Below are 12,116 nucleotides of genomic sequence, written 5' to 3' on the forward strand. Positions count from 1 at the left end.
GGAAAGGAAAAGGACAAAAGTTGCATGGTTTCAGCAGTAGGTCATAATTCTAGAACTCCTGTATTTGCACTGTTCAATATTCAGTGTTATTGAATATGCAAAAGTACTTACAGCACCCAAATCTATATGATATATATTTGTTTTTTCTCAAAAGAATGCTTTCTATTAGTATTTATTTAACACTTAAATGCTGTTGCTTGCAAAGTTATCAACAGTATATTGAGTTCTGCAAGTTCATCTTGCTGATTTTGACACACATTCTTATTACAGAAAGGAATAAAAATATGGTATTTGCGCTTTTTAAGACAGTTCTAATTTATTTGTATTGCTGTAAGGTTGGTTTATGCTGTATCACAGGCAAGTAAATCTTTGCAGAACTTACTGTATAATCTTTTTGTCAGTGAGAAGGACCTTGCAAAGCTCCACAGCCACAGCAGTAAGGCAATAGTGGAAAGTCACCATAATTACAATATTTGCCTTCACATGTTCAGCCAGCAAGGCCTACAAGTTGTGAATTTCTCATTTCCTTTTTCAAATTCAAGGCTTCTTTTAAAATTTATTACCTAAACAGATGAAAGACCAAGGAGGTTTGAAATAATTGTTTTTCAGATTTGAAAAACACAGTGTTTTATACATCATTATTTCCGTTTGCTTGCTCCTTATTAGGGCTGTGATAAGAAATGTTTATTTCTTTTATCTCTTTATTTATAAACTGAAAAAAAAAAAAAATCAGCATAGTGAAGCACAACTGATGCAACCTGAGTGCCACAGAGCTGGATTTGATTTTTTTCTGTCTCACTGATTAATTCATTCAAGAAATACCTGTTCTAACATTGAGAAGCAATATATGTACACAGGAGAAATGAAATAATGAAGTCTGGTTAAAAAAAAGGCAGAGAAAGAAAAGTGTAAAGTTTGGTTGGTTGCTGGGTTGGGTTTTTGTTTCTTTTACTAATTAAAAGTTTATTAAGAGAGCAGTTTTACAGACATTTTACAGAAAAGAACCCCAAACCTCTAAGTAATACTGTATTACTGTTCAATTTCTGATTAAAATATTTTAAGTCTCACATGGAATAGTAATTAACGTTTACACTTAGTTGCAATGACAATATAAAAATGTCTGGGTTAATTTCTTTATTTGCTTAAATTGCTTCTATTTGGTCTGAATATTATCTGGATTCAGACTGATATTTCTAAACTATGCAACTGCTGCCTTTGAAGGAATGGAAGGTACTGTTATGAATGTGGTATAACCCAAAATAAAAAACAGAAAAGAGAGAGAAAACCCTTTCTTTCCATGGTTACACAGTTAAGACCCAGTAAATAATCAGCTCTTGAACAAAAGCAAAACTCTATTCAGTTGCCAAAATCACTGGTTAATGTAGATGACATGAGGTCACCTAAATGTCTAATGTCTCACCCTCACTCAAAACAGGGCTGACTTTGGAAGGCAGATCCAATACTATGATGCAAATGTCTCTGACCTTATAAGTTGGAGCCTGAACTCGGACCTCAGGAGTCTCCTGGCTGAACCAGACAACATTCTTTTTAATACTGTGCTCTAAGAAACTGAGAGCCACCTCTGATAACTGCATCCAAATTCCCAGTTTGTCCTGTTTACATACAAAGATTTTCCATGTAAAGACGATCTAAAAGACCAATCATTTACTTATTTGGTGACTCCCTCGTCCAGTTACAGGTAATAAGCATAAACATGCTGCTTGTTTCAGAACACTGGACCTGAATGTTGCCCGTTAATCCCTGTTTTTTCCCCCCTGCAGTGCCAGGATTTCCCTACCCTGCTGCCACCGCAGCTGCCGCTTACAGAGGTGCCCACCTACGAGGCCGAGGTCGCACGGTGTACAACACGTTTCGGGCAGCAGCTCCCCCTCCTCCTATTCCAGCCTACGGCGGGTAAGGACCTCACTTTTCCACACCTTTAGCATGGAGCTCAGTTCTCCACACCTTCCAGCATGGGTTTCACAAGGCTACACACTTTTATTTTGGTTTTTTTTTTTTGGCCGTGGCGCATGGGGGTCGTGTCTCGCCGCCGACACCGGTCCCGGGCTGCCCCTTGCCCAGGGTGTTGAAAACTGACTGTAATTTGTACTGCCATGGTTGGTGGCCTCAAGCTTTTCAGATGTCACATGTTGTTATGTGGATGCTCTCAGAAACGGGGAACGCTTTGGAACGGAGAAATCGTTTCGGCTAAAAGATGGATTTTTGATGATTGCAAACATCTGGTTATTAAGGAGGTTGGATCAAGTTAATTCCTTTTTCTTCAAATCGTCTACTGAAAGTTGTCTCTGGACCTGAAAGCTTAGTGCTGTATTTATTTTATTTTTTTTTATTGCAGTTTTCTTAGTTTTTCCAATTGCCATCTTTGCCATGATAGAAATATGGGATGCTTCTCTCAGGACCATGGTTTTGGAGTATGTCTGCTTAAATAATGCCTTAAGATTTCCCTGCCAGTGACCTGCATTTACTAAAACCAACCAGTAAACTAAGGAGCAAAGAGGAATTCGTAGTAGTAATTTCTAGAAACTTAATAATCTTTATTTCAGAAAATGATTGGGGTTTTAAGTATATTTTTGAAGGAAAGAAAGAAGAAACAAATTCTCCTGTAGCTCTGCAAATGCTGACACAGAAAGGCTTTTTATGCTGCATGTGATGTTTAAAAACCCTAATAACAGTGGTAAAAGATTTTCAGCTGAAATTGGGAAAGATTTTCCCAAGAAATTGGGAAATCTGCAAAATCAGAAAACTTACCAGATACCAGGCCAGAACAGCATTTTTCCCTAAAAAATTGAAGTAGATTTGCTGACACCTCTCTGTAGAGCAGCCAGATCTTCCTGAGAAGGGGTCAGGAAGGGTTGGCACAGGCAGCAAGGGAAGGTGATCTCTCTCTCTGCCCACACTCAAATCCCATTCAGGAGCTCATCTGCTCCCACAGGGAATATCCCCGTGTACAGGAGCTGGCAGCAGATCCTCCTCTTCTCCTGCTCCATTCCTTAGACAAGTTTGCTAAATCTCATCAGTCAGCCTTCAGGCTGAGTTTTCAGGGATATTTAAGACAGGCACTTTCACCATTCCATCAATTCTGGCAGTTATTATGTCAGAGAAATTAGATGTTCTGAAAATGAATATACAAATGATGCCACAAAATCAGTTTATTTTGTAAAAGTGTGCTCTGTTGGTTTATGTTAGTTTTTCATAAACAAAATAATATTAATTTAATAAGCATAACAGTATTGCCACTACTGCAGGAAGGCACTGTGGTTTCTGGACATTGCCTGAGTTACCTTCAGGCAAGAATGGTGTCCCACCAAGGTTATCCTACTGTTGCCCAGACTCTCATTTAGAGTTAGTCAAGGTATTGGACATGGCAATGATGGGAGCAAGTTTAGAATGTCCAACATTCAGATTTCAGTCAGAATGTCTCAGCTACCAAATGGATACTGCATATAAAAAAAATGGATTCTCAGTCTCTAGCTCATTTAAAAATAAATTCTTAAATTTGAACATAGAATGCAATATGTAGTGAGATGGCAACGTGGGTCATTGCCAATGTCATTAATCATGATGTCAATAATCATGGTTAACACCCTAGTTTAATGTGAAGTCATAAAGTTATATAAGAAAATACCTACTGGTATTGGACAGTACTTTTTCGGTTAGTATTTGCAAAATGAGTAAATACTTTCTGACTAGTAAGTAACTTAAATTTGCCCTAATTTAAGAGGCCACGTGGGTGCTCTCTGTGTATATGTATGTGGGGTAGTTTTTTTTACAGATTCTTGCAGTTTAGTTAGTACAGTGACTCAGCAGAAAGAATAACATTTCCAAGTGCCATACATGTATACTCTCATGTAATTGTGCTGCTCGTTTTCAGCATCTTTAGGCAGTAAGTCAGATGGGCAAGTGCTGAGAACTCCTGTTGTGAGCCAATGCAGCAGTTGTGCCCTGCAGTCGGGTTCAGCACTGTTCCAGCTGAGCTGGTTTCCAGGGGGTCAGCTCAGCACTCTTCCATCCTTCTGCAGGGTGGTTTGACAGTCAGGTTGCATGAATTTCATTTCCTTCATGGCCTGTCCGTAAAGCTTCAGAGTGAGCCACGTGTTGCATGGCTCAGGAGTCACATCTCACTGCCCTGAGGGCTCCCAGCTCTCTGAGGTGGACCCTTGGCAACCCAGGGCCCACCGTCCCAGTCTAAAGTAATTTGACTCTGCCAAAGTTCTCGATTACTAAGCCCTGTCCTAATTCAGGTAGGTCGTAACTCAGATATTAGTCAGGCTTAATTTTCTCCATCCACCTCTGTGTTATAATAAAACCCTGCTTTCTGATGCACAACACAAATTGCCCACTTCCATAATTAATGGATCAGTGCAGGAATAATGCATATCTCTGTTGCACTGATCCACAGTTGGATTAATAAAGCTTCATTCTGACATAATTTCTCTGGCCTAATGTGTTAGATCTTGTGCTATAACTTCACTGATGCAGTTTGGAATTGCTTTGTGATACTTTGTTCTGTGCTCACCCATTATGTAATCTGACCTATTAAAGAAGCAAAAAAGGAATTTTCATCAGCAAAAATCCTTAATCAATGAAAATAAATTATAAGAATGTGGTTTGCAGTCACAATGGGAGTAGGAGTCGAGAAGAATTACAGAGATAATAAAGAGATTACAAGGAATGAATCAACTTAGAGAAGGAAGCAAACAACTTGGAATATCATTTGTTGATAAGAAAAATGGAAAAAGCTTTAAATGCTATTTTGCAATTAATTTAGTAACAATTTCTCATTTTTCACCCAAAGAAGGAGCCCAGCCTTACAATCAAGCAAACAGTTTCACACTTAAGTATTTTCAATCATTAAAAAACCCCCACACATTTTCTATAGTGACAGATATAATTTTAATTATAAATTTACATTGAATTCCACCAACATTTAGTTAGAAAAATATTGCTTTTCTTTTCGAGAAAGAACTTAATTGTAAAATATAAATCTGAAGCTTGAAATTACCTCTTTTTGTTTTATTTGATTAACCTTAGGAAGCTTATTACTGAGCCAAAATATAATACCTGATCTGAAATAATCTCCTTCACACTTCCTTGTTTATATTACATTGTTTTGGAGCTGAAGCTGAATTATTTTGCTTTGAAGTTGAAAATCAGCTGTAAAGCTGAGAGCATGTGTTTCTTAGACTGACACAGTGATCTCTGATGTTTCTCTGAGCAGCTCTGCCCCCCAGGTCCCTGCTCTCTGACAGGTTCCTTCTACTCAGTCTCCCTGGAATCTGTAGTTGTTCTTCTTCACTGGTGTCCTGTTTGGTACTGACTGTGACCTTTTCTCAGAAGCTGTTTGTTGACCAAGTCAGGAAATGGCAAGGAGCCCCAGGCTCAAAGGAAATCTAGATTTTTGTGGTCTTAAGGCAAAACAAGTTCGTGTGGTTCCTATTGAAAGCTCTGCTGTGCCTCCCACTTACTGGGGACCAGCAGACATGGGACTCTTTGCTATGTCTGAGGAAAATTGTTGAGTATAACCATATTCAAGGCCATTGTTTTCTTATAAATCAAAGAACAGCACACATGCTTTAAAATGTGTCATTTAAAAATGAAACTACTGCTCATGAGATGCATAGCACTACCTTGATAATTAATGGATCCTTTACTTACCGGTGAGGCATTTCCCTAATTCCTTGAGATAGCATCTTGTTTATCAGCTCATGGAAAATACTTCCATTTTAGCACCTGTGGCATCCTCTCTGATGCCTTGTCACACTAGAATGTGCAGTTTAGTCATAGCTGCCAATATATAATTCATTTACGTACCATCAAACCTCACTGACACTGAAATGAGGGAGTAAAACTGTGTAAGAATACTGAGTGCTGAAATTTAGAGTGTGGAGGTCTACTTTGCATGGAGAACTCAGCCTTGACACTGCAGGAGAGGGGAAACAAGGGCTGGTCACCTTCTGTATGACATGAGTGGAGAACAGCAGTCAGAGCCTGTCCCTACAGGAGGATGTTGTCTTGGCTAAGAAAGGTACTCCTGGGGCAGATTTTGGATTTTTTTTCTCTTTGGCAAACTGTTGAAAGCAGGCTAACTGATTCTAATACCTGTAACTTTTTTTGGCCTCTGTAGCAACTAGAATGTCACCATCCTTGAAAATCATTCACCAAACAGTAAAACAAGATGAATATGAAACTCCACCTTTAATTTGCTGTCAAGAAAACCCAGAGCCACTCTATGTCTGGTAGTATAGCAGATAGAAGTATTACTAAAACTTCTGTTCCAGCATGATTTGTTTAAAGTTCTTCCCAAGTTTAGTGTGTGATGATTTTGTGTTCTGTGTCCCCTCTGCTCCTTTCAGTTCTGCTGAAGCTAACAGAGCTTTCAGTCCATACCTCCACTTCTGGTGCCTCTCCTGGGAAAGAAGGATGATTAGTATACACTATTACATCTCCTGTGGTAGTTATGGGTTTTTTCCAATATATTTCTTTAGGCTCACAGAAACTTCCACTTACTTTGGACTCTGTATTTTGTGTATTTGTGCAATTGTTAGAACAAAAAATGTTTTTTGCCAGTGCATAGTGATTTATGTCTGCCAGCTTTGTTCTCTGCAGCAATGCTCTCAGTTAATTTTCCAAAGCAGATAATGTAACTTGTTCATGGCAGAAAATGTTCAAACTGAAAGTACAAGAACCTGGAATTAGAGACCATTCTGAAAAGTTAAAACTGCCTCATACAAGAGCTTCAGTTTTCTGTTTGCAACAGTGAAAATGGTGCCATTACAGTGTTGAAAGGTGCTACTTTAATTATCAGTGTTTGGTTTAAATAAGGCTGCAGTTGCATCTCTTCTATCATTTGTTTCATGAAGGCTTCATGTGAATGGTTTCACGGAAAAGGTGATTTCCAGAGCAGGAGCTGGACAATGTGTAGGACAGTGAAGGTGACCCTTAGAGCAATTAAAAAACAGAACCTCTGTTCTTTTAGTTGTGATGGAGAAGTGATGGTGAACTGCAGACATGATTCCTGTTGCAAGGAATGAAATGATGGTTGTAAGGCCCATTTGTTGCCCTGAATCCATCACTCCAAGGCTCTGAATGTGCCTTAGGTTGTCCATGTCACCCTGTGCAGGACGTGTGTGTGGCTGAGGGCCACAGATACTCAACTGCCATGGAGTTACTCAACTAAGGTTTGTGCAGTCCAGAACTGTCATTTTATGTCATTGATAGATTATTCAACTCAATCCTTTTGAAAGATGAGGATAGAAAATTATAATGAAGACAGATGTAGTCCTCCCAGGATATTATAAAGGCGGAATCTAAACTAGTAAAGAGTTTGTCTTAATATAGTTACAAAAAATGATTATAAGACACAGAGACTTAAATAAAATAGGTAAACCCGTGAAAGTCAGATGTATAATACCTGGTGAGGAAACAGGTTCATATTTATAGGAAAAATAATTTCAGGAAATTATTGCCACATATGATGTTATTTAGATGCACATTTTCTTATTAAATCAAGACTTCTCAATTCTCTGAATTTTCCTTAGCACAATAAAATTATAAAAAACAACTGAATAGATGCCCTGAATTTGTTGTTCTTTTTTTAATGCCCCCGGGTAACAAATTAGCACATCATCTATTCCTGGGTGAAGTAATTCAGATTTCAGTAATGTGGTTATTTGAAGACCCTGTGTTGGTTTATAAGGAGCATGATTTATCTGTCTGCCAAGACAATTCTTTTTAATATAAAGTGTAAAAGGAGCTGTGGTAAGAGGGGTCCCTGTGTGATGCCTTCAATCTCTTCCCATGCTTGAGACATATCATCTGTTTTCTGCCTACAGCTTCAGAGAGAGGAAGAGGGGAGATGAGCCAAGCAAATTACCCTCTGGAAAATTATATACTGAAGTTCTTGGTGTTTTACACCTTGTCCTTTGGGTGAAGGGTGCTGTTAGAAAACACAGTTGACTCCACTGGCAAAATTCAGTCATAGGAGTCAATGAATGACAAGGACAGTGAATAGAGGAAATAGTCTCTGAAAAATCTATGAAACTGTGAAGAATTACTTTTCTTCAAACTTCAGGAGAAGCAGAAGGGGTTTTATTTAACATCACTATCATAATACAAGACCAAAGGGAGGAAATAAGATAAAACCAGCTGATATTTTTTTGTAGTGCAAGTCCTGTTTGGGACTGTTATACTCAGTCGCCTGATTCCATCACTTACATCTTAATATTCTCCATGTTAATGATGGAATTACACATATATGTCTCATTTTAGTGATAGGTACATTTTTTCAGCATAGTATTTATCAAGTGATTGTATTTTTAGAGTTCAAAATAAGCTTCTGTCTGTGCATGACTGAGAGTTATATGTAAAAGGAAGACTGAGGTGGATGAAGGAACCTGTCCAGGATTACAACCACCTCCACTTAGTAATGAAAAATTTATCAGCCCTTGTTCATCTTCTCTGTATATCCACAGATCACCACGAGGAGGAAGAAAAAAAGGTCCCCTTTCTGACACATAGTCTCTCATTATGCATTATTTTCTGAGTAGCAATGTTTAATAGTAATTGAGAGTAGCATGTTTTAATGTACTGTGGTAGGTTGACCTTGGTTGGCTGCCAGACCCTCACCCAGCTGTGCCCCTCTTCCCCAGAGTACAGGGAGAGGAACTCAAATGGAAAAACTCTTGGGTTGAAGGTAAAGGCAGGACCATGGCTCACAAATCAACATCATGGGCAAAACAAGCTTGAAAAATGAATATAATTTAGTGCCTTTTGAAGTGCAGTTGAATGCAGAAACAGAGACAGAACCTAAACTACCTTCCCCCAATTCCTCCACTGTTTCCCAGCAGGAGTGGACAGGGATGTGAGGAACTGAGGGTTGTGGTTGTGGTATCTTCATCTTCAGCAAACTTAGTATAATTTGTATATCATCTCATAAAAGTCCTTCCATGTTGTTCATGATTGTGTGCTCCTACCTAACAGCCATGTGGAAAGTTTTATTTCTTACTTGCAAACAGGTATAAGAAAACCATGGAATGTTTCAAAATAATCAGAATATCAAACCAAAACGAAGGTGCAATGCAGTGTAAACAACAAGCTCCTTGAAAACTGCCAGTGTAGAGCAGGTTTTGCATATTTTGTTCTGCAGACATAATAAATAGAAAAATACATGAGTAAAGGTCTGACCTCACTGAAACAAATGGCAGACACTGATTTAAGTGGAGCTGAGTTTTCACACATTATTATTCCACAGCAAACTTTTATCATCAGTGTGGTTTTATCCATGTCGCTTGTGTGCATGTATGCATATTTATGATTTTCTCAAGTGATTCTGACTTAGACACATATCAGCTCAGCCCTGTGGGTTTTGGTCATTGACCTCGATAGATCACTTATATTTCTGACATGAAAATTCTTGTTGGAATTGCAAAACAGCTCAGACTAGCAACTTGGTAATAACTATTATTCCTAGATAATAGTATTCCCAAATTGAAAATACTGTTGCAAAAAAAACCCCTATTGTGTGCTCTCATATTTAGCTCTTGAAACAGCTTGGGTTGATTCTGATAGTGGAAATACCCATTTGAAGTTGCAGAACTGCCAGATGAATGTAAAATTGCAGGAATTACATAATGTGTGTAATTGGTAGGCCACTGTTGTGTAGTTCCAGTTTTATTTAGTGTAATCATTTAAACTGTCTTTGTCATACTGTGTCATTTATCCTGAAGGGTTTAGAATCTGAAATTTGCACTACATGCACTGATGATTTATCTTAGCTGAAATACCACAGTCTCTGGGTGAACTGTTAACAGCAGTATAATAATACCAACATTTTTTGAGGTAGGAAGTAATAATGTATCCAACCAAAACTGCAGGGGAGCTCAGAACCATTGGCATGTTCACTGAAGTTTTGAAACGATCAAGTAAGGAAAGTTAATATTTTTTTTTTTCCACAAGAATAACACCATGACGTTCTCAACAGACCTGTTGTCACTGTGGGAAATGTGCATCAAGCCAACAATGCAGTACCTGTGGATTCTCTCACCTCTGTGTGCATTGGGTATTGAGATTTGACCCAGTGCATAGAATACCAACAGCATAATTATTTCACCCACTCCTCTCAACATAGAAACTTATGCTGTGTTTTGTTTTCCATCTAAGTAATGAGAATTACCTCTTTATTTCAGAGGGTCAGCATAATTGCAGGACAAGAAAGCAGCATTTCAAGAGTTAGCTTTTTGTGAATGCATTGAGACTGATTGTAGGATTGGCCCACTGAAAATTTTTATAGAAAAGAAAAGAAAAAAGAAAAAGCCCCTCAACCTTATCACAAGTTTTTTCCAATCCTGCCATGCTTTGTCTACCTTTGGCTGAGCATTTGGCATACTCTATAAGAGGATGTATTTGGTACAGTTTCACTTCTGATAATTACCACCAACCTCCTTAACCAATGTGAAGAGTGCCTTCCTTCCCCCTTCCCTCTGTTCTTGTGACAAGACTAACCTCAGCTGTGCAGGGGTTGGTGGCATTTGCATGTGGAAATGCACTAATATGGATGTTTTTCTTTGTGTGTGCATCCTTGCAGTGTTGTATACCAGGATGGATTTTATGGTGCAGACATTTATGTAAGTATTCATTGATGTGCATGCTGTCCTTGTACATTACCAGAGTCATTCTTTTTACAAGTTTGCTGCCTAGCTTGACTCTGTTTTGTCTATTTACCATCCCTTGCCTGTCAGAAAGAATTGAGAAGAATATCTCTCACATTGGAAGACCTTTCTGTTCATTACATCTATCATTGTTCAGTGGAGCTGAATTAACTCTTCAATCAAATGCTGAACGAATGCAAAAAGATGTGAAAAATGTGTGTGTGTGTGTGTGTGTGTGTGTGTGGAGGGGTGTCTCCCTTCATAATTGAAGTTAAAAAAAAACCCAAAACAAAGCAGAAACATTCTTTTGCAAATCCCCAAAAGCTCTTTTTTAAAAAAAAAATCAAGGCAAGCTGAATATTATTAATACTTGAACTGTGAAAATACTTCACAAAGAGATACAAGTTTCCCAAATCCAGCCAACGTTGGGTATCCATAGGTGCTGGGGTGATAGTAGAGCTTAATGACATAGTAAGTTTTAAGATATGGCTGTGTATTGTCTGTAATCTGAGTAGACTTCCAGCTGCACTTTGAAAATCCACTTATTTCAGTTTAAAGGAAACGGGTAGAGACTGCTCATGATATAAGTGGATTATTTGTTAGGAAGGATTTATAGCCCCGCATCCATCATTATCTACTCACCTAATTGTTCACCAATTCCTTTCAAATGATATTTTTGCAAGATTTCGTATCAAGTTTTTCAAGTTTCTCACCTTGTTTCTTCTTGCCAAGTTTTTACCTTGAATGTGTACAAAGAGGCTACTTATGTCTGAGTATGCAAGACATTGAGGCTGAATTTCACTCTTCTAAAATAATTAATTCTTATACCTTATGTGTAGATGTAAAATATTTTACTCAGACTAATTAATCTTTTACATTTGTTATTATATTAATAATAACAAATTATTTACATTTATTTATATTAACAAAGCAATCTGGCCCCAAGTTACAGGTATCATTTTGTTCCACCAGACAAGTTGCTCTAACCAACTTGTACTGTCTCTGTTGAGATACAACAAGACAGATGAGTTGAAATTCATACATATATTAAAAATTAAATAGGTAATGCTAGAAAACATCCCTTGTGCTCATTATCAGCAGTCTTCTAGAACTATTTCCAAGGGACTGGATTTTTTTTTAATAAGTTTTATATAAAGAAGGACAACAATTTGAATTTATGTACGAAGCAGGTTTGTTTTTTCTGATGGAGATAGAAAGGTTGATATTTCTCTGAAAATTCATCTGTGCAGATTAAAAACATTAAATTAACAAGAGTTAAAATTGTCTCCCTATGTACTTAGTGATATTTTCAGTAACATATTGTTTACAACACAAGAATCAGCCTTTGGCCAAAGCCTTGCTCAAGTGGAGTGTGCTGCTCTAATCCCACCTAAACACGTTGCTGCTCAATTTTTGAGCTCTGTGGGATACATGGAACAGTGTGGAACT

General features: G+C 37.9%; 1 protein-coding gene across 34 annotated transcripts in view; it reads left to right on the forward strand.

Moving 5' to 3' along the window:
• Positions 1-12,116, forward strand: part of RBFOX1 (RNA binding fox-1 homolog 1) — a 1,157,213-nt gene that overhangs the window by 1,105,527 nt on the left and 39,570 nt on the right. For 30 of the 34 annotated variants that reach the window (XM_032703676.1, XM_032703687.1, XM_032703679.1 and 27 more), the window contains 2 exons: positions 1,782-1,914; positions 10,604-10,643. In XM_032703676.1, coding sequence (XP_032559567.1) covers positions 1,782-1,914; positions 10,604-10,643 — 173 coding nt within the window. The remainder of the gene's footprint in view (positions 1-1,781; positions 1,915-10,603; positions 10,644-12,116) is intronic. The other 4 variants (XM_032703684.1, XM_032703685.1, XM_032703682.1 and 1 more) reach the window with 1 other exon arrangement.

Source organism: Chiroxiphia lanceolata, chromosome 16, assembly GCF_009829145.1.
Source record: "Chiroxiphia lanceolata isolate bChiLan1 chromosome 16, bChiLan1.pri, whole genome shotgun sequence".
NCBI lineage: Eukaryota > Metazoa > Chordata > Aves > Passeriformes > Pipridae > Chiroxiphia > Chiroxiphia lanceolata.